At 41.4% G+C, this 18180-nt stretch overlaps 1 protein-coding gene and 1 pseudogene across 1 annotated transcript in view; both read right to left on the bottom strand.

The window, feature by feature from the left end:
* Nucleotides 1–18180, bottom strand: part of Ano4 (anoctamin 4) — a 235532-nt gene that overhangs the window by 60443 nt on the left and 156909 nt on the right. Inside the window, exons 9-11 of the mRNA XM_059245810.1 lie at nt 13242–13348; nt 2091–2146; nt 661–782 (exon numbers count right to left, since the gene is read on the bottom strand). Of these exons, the coding sequence (XP_059101793.1) occupies nt 661–782; nt 2091–2146; nt 13242–13348 (285 nt within the window). The remainder of the gene's footprint in view (nt 1–660; nt 783–2090; nt 2147–13241; nt 13349–18180) is intronic.
* LOC131895317 (DNA-directed RNA polymerase II subunit RPB3-like) lies at nt 3595–4501 on the bottom strand (annotated as a pseudogene).

The raw sequence follows: 18180 nt of genomic DNA, 5'->3' as shown, positions 1-18180 counted from the left end.
ATGAGAGTGTGTCATCTGTCCTATTTGCACAAATCACTGAATAACTGTTACCCCAAATGCTTGAAATCAGCAGTATTACAACTTCCAAATCTGTTTCAACTTTCAAAGTTTGGGTTTTGAAATACTTGCACGTAGTAAGGCATCTTTAGAAAAGGACCTAAGTCTACCATTTATGGCCATGTATTTTTACTCTGCCTCAGTATTGACTGTCCTGTCACAGGGGATCAGGTGTGGAACTTTCCCCTTGTCATATTTTATTAGTGATTAGAGAGTTTAGGATTAGAGAAACAGTTTTGGATTTTTGGATCAGAGATAGTCAACTGTGGGAAGTAATATTCTAGATCATCACTAATACATTTAATCAGTATTACCGCTCTACTGGGTGATCTGCTCCTCATGGAGTCTTGTGGGATGTCTAACCCATCACCTCTGTCCCTTCCTTGGCCCCTCCCTGAGGTCCATCTGGTGGAAACATCACCCTCAACAGAGTGAGGGTGGGTTGACCAAGAACAGCCAATGTCCTCTGAGAGGCTACTCTCTGGAAAAACCCAAGTTAGGGCAAGAGCTGAATGGGTCTTCCCCAAGTAAGCTTACTCCAGAAGTCAGTATGCCCTCATTAGTCAGTGCAACGTTTATATGCGCAGTCAGTTAAAAACTCACCTTACAAGATCCAAAGGCTGGTATTTATACCACACGCCCCAGGAAGCCCAGCACTCATAGAGGAGATGTCGGTGGTTCACTGCTCCATGGGTTTTAATGGAGTTTTTACTTCTGTAACTTCCCTGGGAGAAGAACACCACTGCTGGTGAGGGATACAAAGCCACGAGGAACCAGAGAGTGACACCCGTGTCTTAAGGTAGCAGTGGTAGGAGGGGGTGACAGCAGCTAGGAAGGGCTTGTTCTCTATGAAAGGGGATGTACTTCCTCTTTAATCCACTATGCCTGCTCACCCCTGGCCATGCACAGACACAGCGTCAGGACGTGGGGGGGGGTACACAGTGCCCACTGAAACCCCTTTTCAGGCAATGCTAGCTAATAACCACAGGAAGCCACTTGATGCTTTGGATGAGTATTAAGGATCAGAGTCAGGAGCATGTGCCTCCAGAAAAGCATTGTGTCAAAGCTCTGGCTTGCCATTCCATCAATGTCTCTTGGTAAGTTGTGAGTAAGAGCACAGACTATGGCTTCTAGTTTTCATAATAAAGAAGGTTTTAAAAATTCTGTCCAACCTTTGACATACTCTTGGTATTAAAAATCAAGAAAAGAAACTTTACATGTCAAAAACAATACATGTTTTGGAGAAACTTGTTGTTTATGCAGAGTTGGAGCACCATCCAAAGTATGTTAGTAAACAGTGCCCCCCTATCCCACTGGCCTTGTTGGGTGCAAGAGGGCAGGAGCTGTGGTATTTGTCTATATTTATACAATGACTCACCGTCAGAGATCAGCCCCATTTATGGAATGACAATTTCTAAATAATCATGAAGATTCTGTTTCTATAAACCTGGGGATAGATCTTGGATTAAATAATCCAGGATCCATTAGAAAATTCAAGATAAGGGCCATCACCATTATACTTAGGAAAGTCATTACAAATGATTTATTAAAGTCCTATTTAGTACTAAGCAAATAAAGACACCATCATTACACATCTTACAATAATGAATACAATATTATTAATTTCTGTTCATTACATTTGCTTATCTAATACTTTGAAAAAGTTTGCTCTCATTCTTTCAAAGAATAGCTATAAATGTATTTATTGCAAAGTCTATATAGTTCAGGAACATTTATCCTCCCTTGGTGCTTCCATTCAATGCCTTTTTAATTGCATGACTTAGAGTCTCCAGTCATTTCTCTGGATTCATGCTGAGTGATTCTTGATTTAAGTGTTCTTTCAGTTACATAAAAAGAGAGAAATAAATTGACACTGAGGGAGAAATGGAAGGAAGCAAGTAGACGCTCTCTAATTACTAAACAAGTTAAATCAAATTCTGAATGTATGCCTTATCAACAAATTAAAGGCTATTCCTAGAAGCCAATTTTAGTAACAAGAAACTGAAGAGAGGTAAGGAAAGGAAACACAATACCTCATGCAGGGGAAAGGCAGCTTCATAGGAGCCATTGGTAAGCAAGCGGTTCAGACCTGCAGTGACAAGGAAGCCCATTTCAGTAAACATGGGGCTTGACTCTTCAGGGATCAGACTAAGTGAAGGCAGAGTGGAGCTTCCTGGAAAACACAGCCTAGGTTTTCAACAGTGAGTAAAAACTAGTTTAGATACCAACAGATTAGAAAGGAACCTTTGTTATACACCAGGGCACTGGGGTCAAGTGCTGGGGGGGGAATGGGGGAAAGCAGGGTTTGATTAGTTAAAAATATTAAATTTCTCAAGATTGGATATATTATGGTATATAAAGTGCACATTGTGTCATGACTGCTCTAGTCAAATTTATTAATATATACATCGCCACCATGGTGTACATCAGATCTCTAAAGCCTGATTACTCTATATTCTACATGTAAGTGAGATTATGGAGTATTTCTGTGTTTGGCGAAGCCCTCCAAGCTCATCCATATTGTCATAAGGCTTTTCAATGGCTGAATACATTTCCATTCTATACATGTATCACATTCACACTTACGATTGTTTCCATACCTTGACTGTTCTAAATATGCTGAATAAATATCGGCTCAGTTTTGCAAGTTTTTCTCAACATACTGATTTATTTGGATATGTACCCCAAAGTAGAATTGCTGGGATATGTGGCAGTTGAGTTTCAATGCCTTGAGAAGCCTCTATATTGTTTTCCATAACGACAACGCCATTTCCTTTCCCACTGGCAGTACACAGGGCTTCCCTTTTTCCCTCCCTGGCACCGGCATCCATTTTCACCTTTTTTTTTAATGTTGTGCTCGTTATTGCCAAAATAAAAACTTGTAAAAAGACTATTACTGTTGATCAATAATTTCTTTCTGTGTGGTGTGTGCTGTTCCCCAGGCTGCCTGAAAACTACTATGGGCATGTCTGTGCCTACCTGGAGACATGCTAAGGCAGGGCCCGAACTTTACTAAAGAGAAAGGAAATACGGAAGGGGTACCTCCCGACTCCAAAAAAAGTCAGGCCAGAGTATAAAGCAGCAAGTTCACCTGTGGACAGAGAGGATAGTCAGGGTCTAATACCAGTCCCAAAGGCTGACATCTCAGCTTAGGGACATCTGAAACTTCAAGTACCAGTAAGCTGGACCTGACCCTGGGAAGAGGACCTGAAAGGTCACAGGCTGCTTCAGTGAAGGTCGTAATACTCAGTCTCAACACCAGAAGCCTAAGGTAGGGCTGTGAAAACTCCTTTCCTTGGGTAGAGATTTAAAAAGCTGGAGTGACTAGATGTCTAGGCCAGTGGCTCTTAACTAGGAAGCAATAGGGGACCCCTACTAGTGAGCTAGGAAACAGGATGGAAAGGATGCCTAAGGTTCTGATCAATAAGGTAGGGTCAAGGATGCTAAATGCCTCATAAAATACTGCCCCGCCGAGTACCAGTGGAAGTCCTGGCAATCTCTCTGATGACCTTCCAGGCAGCTTGAACAAATTGTAGTCTAGAGCCCCGAAACCAGAAGGGCTCCCAAGACCTGAAGCCCAGTGGTCACCTTGAACTTAGTCTTCTGCTGCAGACTAGCTGCGGCTAGTTTATGGGTGAGCACGTCACTCTGGATCTCATGGCTTAGCCGAGTCTGTAAATCACTCAACTTCTTTAACTCAGAGAGGACTAAGAGGACAAGTTTCAGGGTGCAGTGAGCCATAGGACTCCACATTGTAGCAAAACCTCTCTGGCTTGCCATTGGGGTGATAGGGAGCCTGTGACTCATCCTCATCCAGCTCGGAGTACTCACTCTTTGGCCAGTCCTCAGGCTTGGGATACACCACATGCTCAAGTACATTTTTTTGATCATATTCAAAAGCCACCCCTGCGGTTCCACTTGGCATGTTCCTGTCAAAGCCCTTGTTGGCATAGGCTTAAAGTCTTAGCTCTTGGCCATTCTTCATCTTGACAATAAAGACGTCATCCTGCTCCACATAGTCATTGGGGGTTGTTATCCAGGTTCTAGGATGTCACCGGAATAACCCAGGGGCTGTTGGCGATGAGATTCCCGAGATGTAACATGGTGAGTCTGGTCTTCATTGCACCTCTCGTCAAGAGTGAACTCCACAGAAGACTCAGGGCAGAACTCTTTACATGTGCAGTCCCAGGAGTACGTCAACTTGTCCACAATGTCATCACTAGTGAGGGAGATCTATCCAAGCCTGTGAGCAATGAATCCATCGTGAAGGACTGAGGAATTGGCATCAATCTGAACCCAGTCGATGGCTATGATGGGCACCTCGGCGATGAAGACCCTTTGAATGGAATTGGCCACCGCCAGGTCTGTGTTCTCGATAATGAACTTGATGTTCTCTTTGATGAGTTCCATGACCCACATTTGTTGGCTGGTTCGCATAGGGCATTGTGACCCACAGCCAGTCTCCCACACCCTATTGTTCTTTTGGTAACAGCTATTCTAACAGGTATGAAGTGCTGTATCTTTTGACTTGCATTTTTCTGAGATTGATGATGTTGAGCAGCTTTTCACACACCTGTTTTTCCAGGTGTATGCTTTCTGTGTAAAAAGTATCTCTTAAAGTCCTTTGTTCATTTTTAAATCAAGTTATGTGCTTTTTTTTTTTTTTTTTTTTTTTGCTATTAAGTTTCTTAAATATTTTGGCTATCAACCCCTCATCAGAAACATGGTTTGCAGTCTCATGTTCTCCCACTTACTAAGTTGCCTTTCATTTTGTCGATTATTTCCATAGCTGTGTAGAGGGTTTTTGAGAATCGGGTTTTGAAAAGAAAGATGGTGGTGTGTACCTAGTACAGTGTTGGTACAGAGAGGCAGTAGGGCATGTATGGGAGAAGCAGACCAATGTAATGCTAAAAGATCACTGTCTGCCAGGCACTCTCACGACTTTCCTGGAAGCTTCCCCGGGGAAACAAACTTCCTGTGCACTGAGCCAGTGGTATGATTTGGGACAAATCCTCTTCCTCAAAGATCTACTCTGAAAATGGAAGAGTGAGCTGATGTAAAAAAATGTTTGAGGTGAATAAAGAAATTGAGGTTTGGCTGACATATAATAAGGAGCACATATTTAAGATGCAGTTATTAAGTCCTGATATACGTGTGCACTCAGGAAACCACCAACATAACCAAGACAGTAAACATATCTGTCACTTCAAAAGCTTTCTCATGCCACTTTGTAATCTGCCTCCTCCTGTGCTATCAACAAGATAAATACTGACCTGTTTTCTGTCACTCTCGATTTCTATTTATTTTTTAGAGTCTGCTATGAATGTGGTCACCCAATATTTGCTTATTTCTTCTGACTTCTTTTATTCAGCATGAGACTTTTCCATATGGTAAGCATTAGTAACTCCTCCCTCTCCTTCTCTTAAGATTTTTCTCATTATTTGTGTGTGTGTGTGTGTGTGTGTGTGTGTGTGTGTGTGTGTGTCTGTGTGGTGGATGTGTACATGAGTGCAGGTGCCCAAATAGACCAGAAGAGGGCATCAGACCACTTGGAGCTGGAATTACAGATGGTTGTGAGCTGCGCAGCAAGGTGCTGGGATTGCCGGTAGGTTGTGGTGGCACCTACCTTTAATCCCAGCACTTGGGAGGCAGAGGTAGGCAGATCTCTCTCAGTTCAAGGCCAGCCTGGTCTACAAAGTGAGTTCTAGGACAGGCTCCAAAACTACACAAAGAACCCCTGTCTTGAAAAAAGCCAAAAAAGCCAAACCAAAACAAACCAAACAAAAAACAAAAACAAGAACAAAACAAGGTGCTGGGACAGGAACACTGGTCCTCTGTAAGAGCAGCATATGCTCATAAACAGTGAGTCCCAGTAACTCATTTTCTTTATTGCTGAATCCATCACATGGGTGTATAACAAATTATGCAGTTTCCTGATGATGGACATTTTGGTTGTTTCTAGCATAAGCTTGTTACATACAAAAGTTCTATTAGCATTTACATATAAATCCTTGCAGATATACATGGCTTCACTAATTTTTGTTGTTTTATTCACTTTGTTTATTGAATCAGGGTCCCATGCTAACTCTTGCTGGCCTGGAACTCCCAGACTGATCTCAAACTCAGCACTTTTCTGTCTTCAATCTCCTGATTGACAGTTACTAATTATTATTAACTTCCACTTTCTTTGTCTCCTCTTCTGCCCTCTCCTCCCCTCTCCCCACCTCCCCTCATTCATTTCTTCTGTTTTTCAGACAGGGTCTCACTCTGTACCCTCTGAGGCCTGGAACTTGCTAGGTAGTTTATGATGATTTCAGACTTGCAATCCTCTTGAATCTACCTTTGGAGCACTTTTGTTTTGTCATGCACAATTCACTAGCAGCATGTTGAATTTCAGATTCCTCCATACCCAATGATACTTGGTGTAGTCTGTCTTAATTTCAGCCAGTCTGACACGTGCGCAGTGAGAGCTCATCATTGTTTAATCTGTACCTCCTTGATGAAAAGCTTTTACAGGTCATTGGCATATCACACGTGAAGTGTCTGTCCACATCTAACAACCATTCATGTTTTATAATACAGTTTTGGGTGCTGTAATGTGTTCTAGATATAGGTTATCAGATATATGCTTTTAAAATTTTTCTCTTAATGTGTGGATTCTCTTCTTGTTCTAAGACAATATTTATCTGAAGAGTAAAATTTCCATTTTTATGGACTTCAATTTATTTGTTTTTGTTTCTTTTATTTCCAGTGTTATACTTAAAAATATCCTCAATTAACTCACATTACAAATATTTTTGCCTAGATTTTTTTTCCTTTAAATTTTTAAAATTCATTTTACATACTAACCACAGATCCCCCTCTCATCCCTCCTCCCACTCCCCCCAAGCCTCCTCCCCTGAACCCTCCCATCCCCTCCTTCAAAAGGACAAGGCCTCCCAGTGGAGAGTCAGCAAAGCCTGGTACATACACTTGATTGCCTAGACTTTTTATAGTGTTACTTTTACATTTAGATGTACGGTTCACTTAAGGTCCTTTTTGCATATGTGTCCAAGTCTGATTGTTTGAAGTAGATCCTAATTATTATAATCTCACTACTGAAAAGGGAATCCTTTATCCACTGACTAGCTTTTGAGCCATTGACAATAATTGTTCAAATATGTGTGGTTCCATTTCTGGATTCTCTACGTTCCACTGACCTACTTGTCAACAATTAAACTACTATGACACTAATACTGACTGGAAGCCTGTAGTAAGTGTTGGAATCAGAGAGGAATAGTTCTCCATTTCGGTTCTCTTCACTTGATAACAAAGCTTCCTGATTTCCTGCTGTCCTGTATTCAGCCTCTGGGTTGTGCCTGTGCTTCAAGTCTTTTCCATACAGTCCTGGCCTATGTCTGTACCTTGAATCGCGTTGCTTGTTTTCCTCCAGAAGTTTCAGCCTTTACATTAAGGGTACTCAGCCATATAGAATTTGAGTTTTGTTTGGGGTGAGACAAACAGATTTAGTTAAATTTTTTTTTTCAATATGAATATACAGTTTCCCCAGCACCACAAGTCAAGAAAACTATCTTTTCCCAATGTTTTTGATGCTTGTGTGGAAGATCAGGAGGCTGTATAGCCTTATGAGCTTATTCTATGCTATATTGTGGACAGTCTTCTCTGGTTATGCCTATTTGATACATTAACTAATTTTTATGTGTCCATGTTTTCCTCTAGATTTAGAGAATTTTCTGCTGTGATGGCAGTGAGTAGATTCTTTTTACCTTTAGTTTTTACCTGTCCTGTGGATTCTCTGGTTGGTATGTTGATCATATTACAGAGTTCTTAGACATTGTGGTCATGCTTGTTCATGTGGTATTTTCATGATATGGTCCTCCATCCTTGTATTTTTTATTTTGAGTTTGGTGATGCTTTCCAGTGTGATTTTTGTTTGATTTACTTAGATTTTCATTTTCATCTTGTTTTTTTGCTTCTTTCTCAAAGTCGCAATTTCCTTGCTGAATTTTTCTTCCATTTCTGTAAATATTTTTTATGTGTATTTAAGAGCATTTTGCTATATAGCTCAGACTGGCCTAGAACTTAGCTTCACAGCCCAGGCTACCCTTGAATGCACCATACTTCAGCCTCCAAATTTCTCATATACAGTAATCTAGCCATTTACATAAATATTCTTATAGAGAATGTGCTCTTTTGGGTGTTTCTTCTTATATATGTTAGGTGAGGTTTGTTTAGTCCCAAATACTCCTCATTACTCATGAGAGACTCTTCTGAATACTTTATCAGTATTTAACATCTTAAAATAATTTTTCATGCATTTTAAGTTTTATTCTTTTGAACGGGGTTACTTCAGGTGTTTTCAGATCAAGATTCGTGCAGCATCGTAAAATGAACCCTACTCTTTCCATTTCCTCTTCCATGATGGTCCCTGAGCCTTGGGGAAGGATGTATGATATAGATGTCTCATTTGTGGCTGAGCACACCTCAGTCACTTATTCTCTGCACTTTTACCAGTTGTGGATTTCTGTGCAGCTGTGGTCTCCCCCATGATCAAGTCAGCCAATGTTCAGCGTGAAGTGGAAGAAGTTCCTGAGTAACAGCTGATGGCATCATGGGCAGGGAGAGCCAGTTGTCTTTGAGAATGTGGCTCCTGGTAGTCAGCCATACTGCAGTGAATAGCCCCACACTCAGGAATATAAATGTAGCACAAATTGTAGTCAATGGGTTATTAAACTTTTTTAAAAAGTACATGACATTAGGGGGCATTAGGGAGGTAGGGATGGATCTGGGAGGAGTTGAGGGGATGAGCTGGGAGCGAATATGTTCCAAATACCATGTATTTAACCAAAGTTAACCAAATAGTTTTTTATGACCTCTAAAAGCATCAATAGGTTTTATGTCTCTCAAGTAGCTTTTATTCCTTTTATGAAGAATGTTCTTTATATGTCAGATCCTGACCAAAATCCTGGGGCCTAGCCTAACAGGAAATTGCATGTGACCTGATTCACCTCTGTCATTTGATAATCACAGTAACACACCGATGGCTTAAGATGTCTGACATTAAAGTAAGTCTAAGGAGCACACTGAAAGTGTAAATATTAGGGGACACTTAGATTTTATCTAACACACATAAGTCCTTCAACAGATACCTTTGCAATGAATGAGTAAATTATTGATTATATAGAAAGCTTGGGTTTCCTGGAATCTCTGTTGAGAATTAGAAAAAAGCAGGACTCCCAGGGACCTATTGGATGCTAAGGATGGCTTTGTCTAAATTCCACTAATATTTATAGTCTATCTCCTTAACTCTCCTTCTAAACACAAGACTTGAGAATAAAAATCAATTTCAAGAGTAATTGTATATATACATGTACATAAATAGATCTTTGTTGAATTATTAATTGCCCTGTTTTGAAAGTGGGATTCACTAGATTTGATTTTCACAGTTGGAATACATTTAGAGTGAGGTTGAAAACCTTACACAGTGACAGTTTACACTCCACTAAAATATCGTTATGAATCATGTCTAGAAATCAATATTCTTGTGTTGCTTCTGATCAATGTTGTCTCATGCAAGGTGACATTTTGAGAAAGGTTTTCAGCAGAAAACAGTGTAGGCTGAACACTAAGTTCAGTTTTCTTCCATTTATGAAACCAGAGATAACAATGAAATATTAGATAAACAAATCATTTGTAGTTTTACTTTATATTTTCCAGCCAATTACTCAGGCTCACAATTTTCTGGTTGACAATTTATTCTTTGATTGATTTTCTCATTCAACACGCTGCCATTTCTTCTTTACCAGTTTTCCGAACATGTTGTTTAATCATTCATTCTTTGTGGTGCCGGGAATTAAACCTCAGGGCTGTGCTCTACCACTGAGTATCATCTTTGGCTCCTTCCCAGATTTTAAGGATGCAGTCCTTGATTAGAATCCTTCTTCTTCATGAACTGAGAAGTTTTCTACCAAGACTCTTCCCGACAAGCAACACTGAGGCATTCAGTGCTCCTTGGGAATACTGAAAGCCAGACTCTCTCTTCTTTGTATTTCCTCTGGGTTAGTTTATGAGAACAGCTCAAAATTTGAGATGACAAAAATTTGGCATCATAATTGCCCCATGGTGCTGCTGTAAAGGTTTTTTGATTGTGTAAGGATGGTGAAAAGGAGACAAACATTTATTGATTTATCCTTCTAGACAGTAGACACCAATGGTACAAAGATGCGTAAGATCACTCCTTAAGAGTTAAGGACATGCTATCTTAACTAGTACTCTTCAGTAGTAGATGGTTATGAGTTGTGAGATATGCCAATAGTGATAATATAAATGTTACTAAAGGCATTACTTTCGAGTTATTTTTAGCTTTTGAAATAGTCCTTAATAGCTCTTTCCACAATTTCACATTGACTCACTTGCTATTTAGCACGTTTAATAAAACCACGTGAACTGAAAAAATATGATAGAAAGCTGTGCATAGCACAACTGAAGTTTGTCTTAATAAATCACTTTAGAGGAATCAACATGAAGAAAGTAATTTAGGTACTATTTAAATTATTTAGGAGATCGTGTCAACGGTGGTTCTCTTTAGGTGGCAGATTTGCATAATGTGATTGAAAGTATCTCAAGACAATAAAATGAGGTATGTGTGACAAACAATAAATATTAACAAAAAAATAGCTGGGCAGTGGTGGCTCAACCCTTTAATCCCAGCACTTGGGAGGCAGAGGTAAGAAAATCTCTATGAGTTTGAGGCCAGCCTGATCTACAGAGCAAATTCCAGGAGAGCCAGGACTACACAGTGAAACCCTGCCTCAAAGTCCCCCACTCCCCAGCCAAAAAAAAAAAAAAAAGTCACAGGAATTCAGAAGAAGGAGGAATTGTCTCCAGCCAGAATGTCACCAAAGACATAGAAAAGGTATGTCTTAAGGGAGGATGACTCCTGCAGAGACTATGGGCTATGTTCATTTATAATGTCACTCATGTTAAAAATGACAGACATGAACTTCAGTCTCCTCAGATCCAGCTGCCACCGATGCTCTCTGGATATTCCATGCCACATGTATTCAGATGTGGAGCATCACTTCTCTCCATTACATTTTACTTTGTGCGGTTCAGCATTAAGATAATCCCCCCATCCCCCTTCTTCACAGTTTCATTATGCTAGTGACTCATACTGAGCCGGAGCCCACGGAACTCAAATCTGTTCCTCTCACGGTGTTGTTGGACAACACTTCTCCCACACCCCACAGGGTAGCTGTTTTGCTGAATCTGCGTGTAGGCCATCACATTTACAAACTGTTAAATGTTGTCTCTCTGGATTGGGCAGAGCAGCCGAGATGTCCGAGGTTGTGGATCCAGTGGCTAAAACGATTTACACGGCCGTCCAGTCTTACATACAGGAAGAGTGATGAGCAGGTCATTTTCGCTACAAGTCAGTAGTGAATATATTGCCCCTCAGCTCCCGAGGTATCTTCACTCTGCTTCTCAGCACTAGAAGTGGGGCCTTATGTATTTCTGGATGTTGGGTGACACAGTGCTGGTTGAAGGTACTGGGTGGACGCTGATGGAGGAAGCGACTTTGCTTCCTAGATCCAGTGCTCCCTTCACCAAATTTCTTCAGCATCTGCCTCTGTAGTGGTGTGGTGAATGAGGGCATGTTTCCTGGTATCTTTATACATGGCTCCATGGGATAATGCTTCCCTGGAACCTTCTAGACAGTTGTCCCGAATATTCCAAAAAAGCAGGTCTTCTGCAAGTCTCCAGCAAACAGCTTTGCTTCCACAGTAGCTCTTATACCAGGTCTAGTCCTCAGATGGAGGATTGGAATCATGGAAGGCTGAAATCACAGAAGACTGGAATCCATGGAGGACTGGTGTGGTGATATTGTATTTCCCAATATGTTGTGCACCTTAATAAACTTATCTGGGGTCAGAGAACAGAACAGCTGCTAGACAGACATAGAGGCCAGAAAATGGTGGTACACACACCTTTAATCCTAGCATTTTGGAGGCAGAGATCCATCCGGATCCCTATGAGTTCAAAGCCACACTGGAAACAGCCAGGCATGGTGACACACAGCCTTTAATCTCAGGAAGTGATGGCAGGAAGCAGAAAGGTATATAAGGCATGAAAACCAGGAACTAGGCTGGTTAAGCTTTTAGACTTTTAGCAGCAGTTCAGCTGAGATTCATTCTGGATGAGGACTCAGAAGCTTCCAGTCTGAGGAAACAGGATCAGCTAAGGAATTGGCAAGGTGAGGTAGCTGTGGCTGGTTCTGTTTCTCTGATCATTCAGCGTTCACCCCAATACCTGGCTCTGAGTTTGTTTTTATTAATAAGACCTGTTAAGATTCGTGCTACAGACTGGAATCACGGAGGACTGCTGTTATCCTCTCTACTCCTGTGTTCCTATCCTCAGCCAGCCAGACCTCCACAGCTCCAACTCCTGCTGTAGTTATTTATATTAAGATCTCCTTGTTCCAGTGATGGATGCTTTTGTCTTCTCATTGCACCTTGACTGATATAGATCATTATTCAAGTAGCATTTTTTTGCTGGGACAGAGATATGGACAAAGCCACCCAAGCCTTCCTGATACATAATAGCCTATTTAATAAGGCATGATCATATCACATGGAATTATTCTCATAAAATGCCTAAAATATAATATTTGAAGGCTGTTTAATGGGAGGGAGAGATTTTTTGAACAACTCCATCTTGCACTTGTGGCTCCCTTTCAGGTGACACCCCACCTTTCCGTCATCCCCCACTGTCTCTGCTACTCTCAGCTCAGTTCAGTTTTCAGAGTCTTGGTGAAGATTTCTCCTACCCCTCAGTTAGTTCTGCAGTGTACCTTCCTAGTGTCACCTTTTATCATTTCTTCATGTTAATTATTATATTTATTTGTTCTTTTAGCTTTTAATATACAAGCTTTACGAAATAACTGCATTTATCCCCTTAGTTCCTTGCTCATGGATGCTCCGTAAACATCTGCCGGATTGAGAGAATGTGTCAGTGATCATAGATAAATGAGATATAAAATGCTGTTCAAAGAAGGTAATTAAGGATGCTAAGTGTGCTTGTGAATTCTCCATCAAGCGGGTAGTTAGAGGGCGTAAGGAGGCCCAATGATAAGGTCTAGAGAATCCCCAAACATCAAGTGTTTGTAACACTAACAATATACTCACCGATTTTGTTTTTTCCCTCTTCATACTTTATTCTCTGTAAAATATGATGCACGATTCTGCTTCTTGTGGCATTGTTGAAGAAAGTGTCTTTGTTGTGTATGATGAAGCTGTACACACACATTGAAAACACAAGTTGAAGATTAGTGGGAGTTAAGAGAATTTGGCTGTTCTAATTTGTGCTGCTGAGATGGGGTATCTTCAACCCAGTCCTAGAGGGTATGTCTGGGACAGCATGAAAGAGCCCAGAGATCACACCAGGGCAGCTCACAACTCTGAACAGTTTTGGTTCTTGGGATCTTGGGCATTGATATCATAACAATGGAAAGGAGTCAGGGCTTCATAAAATTAAGAAACCTTAAAACAGGTTAACAGCAAGTTTAGGTCTTGTATCTTGTTTTTTCTCAATAAGGTCAATTCTGTTTTTATCTTCTCGTGTGTTTGGCCCTGCCCTCTCCCACACTGTGATCATGTACCGCTTCCACGAGTTTAAGATTCAAAGTTGGCTTGAGCAATGTAGACGGAAGTTAGGTAATAAGATCCAGTTTGGGGAAAACTAAGATGAGAACTCAATGTCTGGGGCTCAGCTCTGAGCCTGGCCTCCCTTGCCATATCCTTTCCTGGTGAGGACTTTCTAGAGCAGACACTTAAGATTTTTTTCTCTCACTTAGTCATCTGGCCAGTTCCAGTGTTTGTGGAGAGCTAGCCTCTGGATTCTTTTTCTCTCTCCTTCTCCCCCCAACAATGTTGGCCTTTCATTTCTAGTAGCCATGCCACTCTAAGGACAAGTTTCTCGGGTAACAGACATAGTGTCTAAGGCCATACAATTCACCATGAAGTCATGTCTTCCCTTCTCCCAAAATGTGATGAGTTACAGACTACCATCAATATTATACATGGAGTTACTCCCCCAAATATAAGGTTTATCAATCCAGGAAACTTACAGTTGGTTCCTCCTAGAAGTGGAATGCCATGTAAGTGTTGGTAGCTATCTCTTCCAAACTAAGCATGGAGATCATTGTTCCCTTAAGCTTCCACGGTCCCTAATTATACCCCTACTCCTTCAAAGAGCAATCCTCCTGCCTCTAAACTGTTTCTCTTACAACCATTGACCGTTATGTACTACCATCTGTTTACATTTTTTCACCAGATGTTTACAGAGGATAATCTATAAGGCACTGATAAGGAAAACCGATCAGATCTTTGTCTCTGAGATTAAGTCTGGTGAGGAAGGCAGGTCATGAATGAAAGGAACCTTCTCCTATGTCAGAGAAGGGCACACTCCTCCGCCTTTTGCATGAACATGAGCTGACTTAGGAGAAGTGGCTGAGACCTAATTCCATGGCTCTAGTATCTCACAAGTCATTAGAATACAGGTATGGGAGAGCATGGAAGGTTTACATCGGGGAAATGACCACCACGTGTTTTTCTTACAGAAGACGGGTTCTTGGGAGCTGACGGGGAGAGGAAGAGACAAAACTGGCCCAGAGGAAGAAGGTCCTACTTTAGCTTCATTTTAGATTGGGAAGTGGGATGACATGTAAGGAGAAGAAAACCAGAGAATGTGGAGTCATGAAAACTGCGTCAGCTGACTCCTTGGAGAAATATCCACTACTCCTCTCCCCCATTTTGCTTCCTTTGCAGTCCCTCCCAGATGTGGCTCTACAGGCGATTTGACAGGAACAGAAGAGAAGACGGAGCAGATGGAGCAGCTGCAGCCCTTCTCTGATTCCCACTTGGGTTTTCTTGAGATATTTTATGGTATCAAAGAGTAAAAGGGGAAATTCACAAGTTACACCTAAATGCCTTTCTTTTTAAACTTGTCCTTCTCTGCTTGTTCACCTTATTTGAGGTAGGTCATTACATTTTAATGTCAAATAAAGATGTCATAAACAAATAGACAGCCATTAAGAAACCCATTTGGACTTACATCAGAAAGCCCACGAGCTCAATCACATTTGATGGGACAATCAGAGCCAAAGGCCCATGTCTCCCCCATTAAACGGTTTTCTGCTTCCTTCCCTTTTTATGGCACCATTTACATCTCTGAGCACATGCGATAGTTCTCTATAATAAATCCTACAGATAAGTTACAAATTCGGTTCCCCTCTTCTTTATATCTAGGTTGTCTTAGAATCAGGACAGTCTCTAGTGTGAGCGGACATAGTGGGCATGAGCCAGACACCATGCTAAGCATCCCAAATACACAAACTCATTCAATCCATTCAACAACCCGTGAGGGAAAGAACTTGCTTGCTCAATCTTACAGTCAAAGGATCAGAGGCATAAGCCATGTACTCCAAATCATTTAGCTAATAAGATGCAGAGTTAGGATTAGAACTTGGGTATTCCTGGCTGCAGAGGCTAACCTCCTGACTAACCCCCACCCATCCGCTTTTCTCTCTACTTTGGATACTTCCTACTTCCTGAAGGTTGGCACTTCTGAGGTCAGGCCAGCTACTCTATCTGGAATGTTCCTGTTCCTACTCACTTTGTATTTCAGCTCAGGCAACATCTCCCTTGAATACTCTTAGTTGATCTCCACCATTACCATAAACTGCAGCATGGCGTTATGAAGAGAAAGGAGCAAAAAAAAACCCATTAACGGCATAAGGAGGGATACAGGAGCTGAGCCTTGGGCATGCTCAGCATCTCCGATTCACCTCTGAGACTCTGAAGTCAAACAGACCCCAGTCTATTCCCAACCTTTGCCATGTACTATGTGGTATTGGGTCATAGGGAGTTGAGGTTAGCTCATGTTACTCTCAGAGGTTTTTTTGTTTTTGTTTTTATAAGAATTGGGTAAGATGATAAACATTAATATTTGGGAAGGTCTCAGAGTTAGTGGTCTTCACAACTATTGGCTCTACTACCCTGGAGCAGGACTTCACTTGCATCCCTGGCTTCTCCATGTGAGCCTCTTGGGGGCAGGAATATAGAAGGAGCATTCTACATTCCTCATACTAGCCCAGGGCAAAACCCATGCTGCTCTCTAAAGGGGCTGACCTCCTGGAGAACACTAGCTATCTTATCTTCTTATACCTTGACCTCTTATCCAGTTCTTGGAGCTCTTTCTACCCACCCTAATTCTTCCAGGGATCAACTGAGTCATTCTTTCAACACCACATGTGTAAGGACATCTTGCAGGTGGTGGACTCTCTCTCTTAAATAGGAGGAATTGGAGAAGGGACAGTGATAGTTCACTATACTATAGTTCTCTTTTTTTTTTGCTACAAAAAATCACACACACACACACACACACATGCATGGACATAGACACTGACACACACACATGGACATGTTCACAGACACTGGCCTGATCAATTGTAGCAAATACATGTCTTAAAGCCACAAGTCTCTGAGAAAGGATCCACAAGCTTAGACACTTGCCTCTGATGTTACAATCTGCTGGGAGGATGGTAAAGGAGTGAAGAGTCTTTGGGGGCCATTTGGCCATGTTTGTCAATATCATGCACATATCTTCCTATATCTTCTAATCTGAACTTCTCTTTTGGAAATGCATTCCACTGATATAATTGCCCACGTGGAATTGGGCAATTATATCACATGCCCAGATGTACAGGAATGCTCATTAAGGCATGAATTATAATAGTAAAAGCCAGAAATAGCCTATCTAATTCTTCAAGTGGGGGATAAGATGAACAAGCTGTGATACTCCTCCCCAGAGGAGACTCTGTAGCTGGAAGGAGGTCAATGTGCTCACAGTAAGTCCTACAAATGTCCAAACTGAGTCAGACATGGCACCAGCACTGTATGGGGGGAAAACAAGGTTCAGACAGGTAAAGGGCTGATTGTGTCAGAGGAGGACATGTGCACACAGTTGTATTGACACACACATTTGGTGGTCCATGTGCAGAATGACTGTGGGAGGATGTATAAGATGTATGTTTATGTGTGTATGCATGTCTGTGTATAATGTCCTGGCACACTGGAGAATAGGGTACCTGGGGAGATAGGATGGAAACCCTGAGTGCACACTTAGGGAAATTATCACTTGTACTGAAAATCGCCTGGACTAAAAGCTGAAAAGAAAATCAAGTTGAAATGAATTTTGTTCTGAGTCTTTTCCTAGCTTTACCATGAAAGACAAGAAGAATAAGTGGTAGATTGGTAGAGGAGAAACTCTGGGGTCATAGCTTGATATATTCCTCTCCTTACTCTACCTCTTTACGGGATTATGTAACATCCCAAGACACACAGAAAATGACAAGAAGAAACTGGAAAACCGTCTGCTGAGGTGGCGCACAACAGTTAAGAAGGTTTGCTTTTCTTTCAGAAGACCCAAGTTCAGATCCAGCACCCATGTCAGGACGTTTAGAACTGTCTGTACCTCCAGCTCCACCCTTTGCTGGTCTCTACAGGCACTCACACACATGTGGCAGACGTACACACACATACACACACACACACACACACACACACATAAAAGAATAAAAATAAAATTTAAGGAACACCTGCTTGTTTCATGTCTTGTTATTTTTTTTTTTTTTTTTTTTTGTAAAAGGACCTTTTAGGAACACAGTTTGCCCATGTGCTTGTGCGTGTGAAAGCAGCCTTTCCAGATGTCACTGTCTTCCTTGGGGGTGGGACTTGCTAAATGGTGGACAGGTGAGCCTGATCCAACTAACTCCCTGCTAGGGTCTCAACTCCTGATTCTTATGGTGGTCAACAGCCTTAGTTTTTAATATTAGAGTCTCAATGTCCTTTTTGCCAGGAGAGGAGGAATGAGAAAGGACTGCACTGTGGAGCTAGTTTTAGCTACAAACATCTCAGTGTTACGTTTGCTTTTTACTGATTAGTTCTTCCAATGGGCAACTATTCACAGCGGTACAATGAGATATGCTGAGTTGTATGCTTTTTCTTTGCAGAGCACTGTACACTGGGCGTGTGTATAATACATGGGAGTGGTGGAACATGGATA

Source organism: Peromyscus eremicus, chromosome 18 (assembly GCF_949786415.1).
Source record: "Peromyscus eremicus chromosome 18, PerEre_H2_v1, whole genome shotgun sequence".
Classification (NCBI taxonomy): Eukaryota; Metazoa; Chordata; class Mammalia; order Rodentia; family Cricetidae; genus Peromyscus; species Peromyscus eremicus.
The sequence above is the reverse complement of the archived record's forward strand: the minus strand, read 5'-3'. Positions and strand labels throughout refer to the sequence as shown.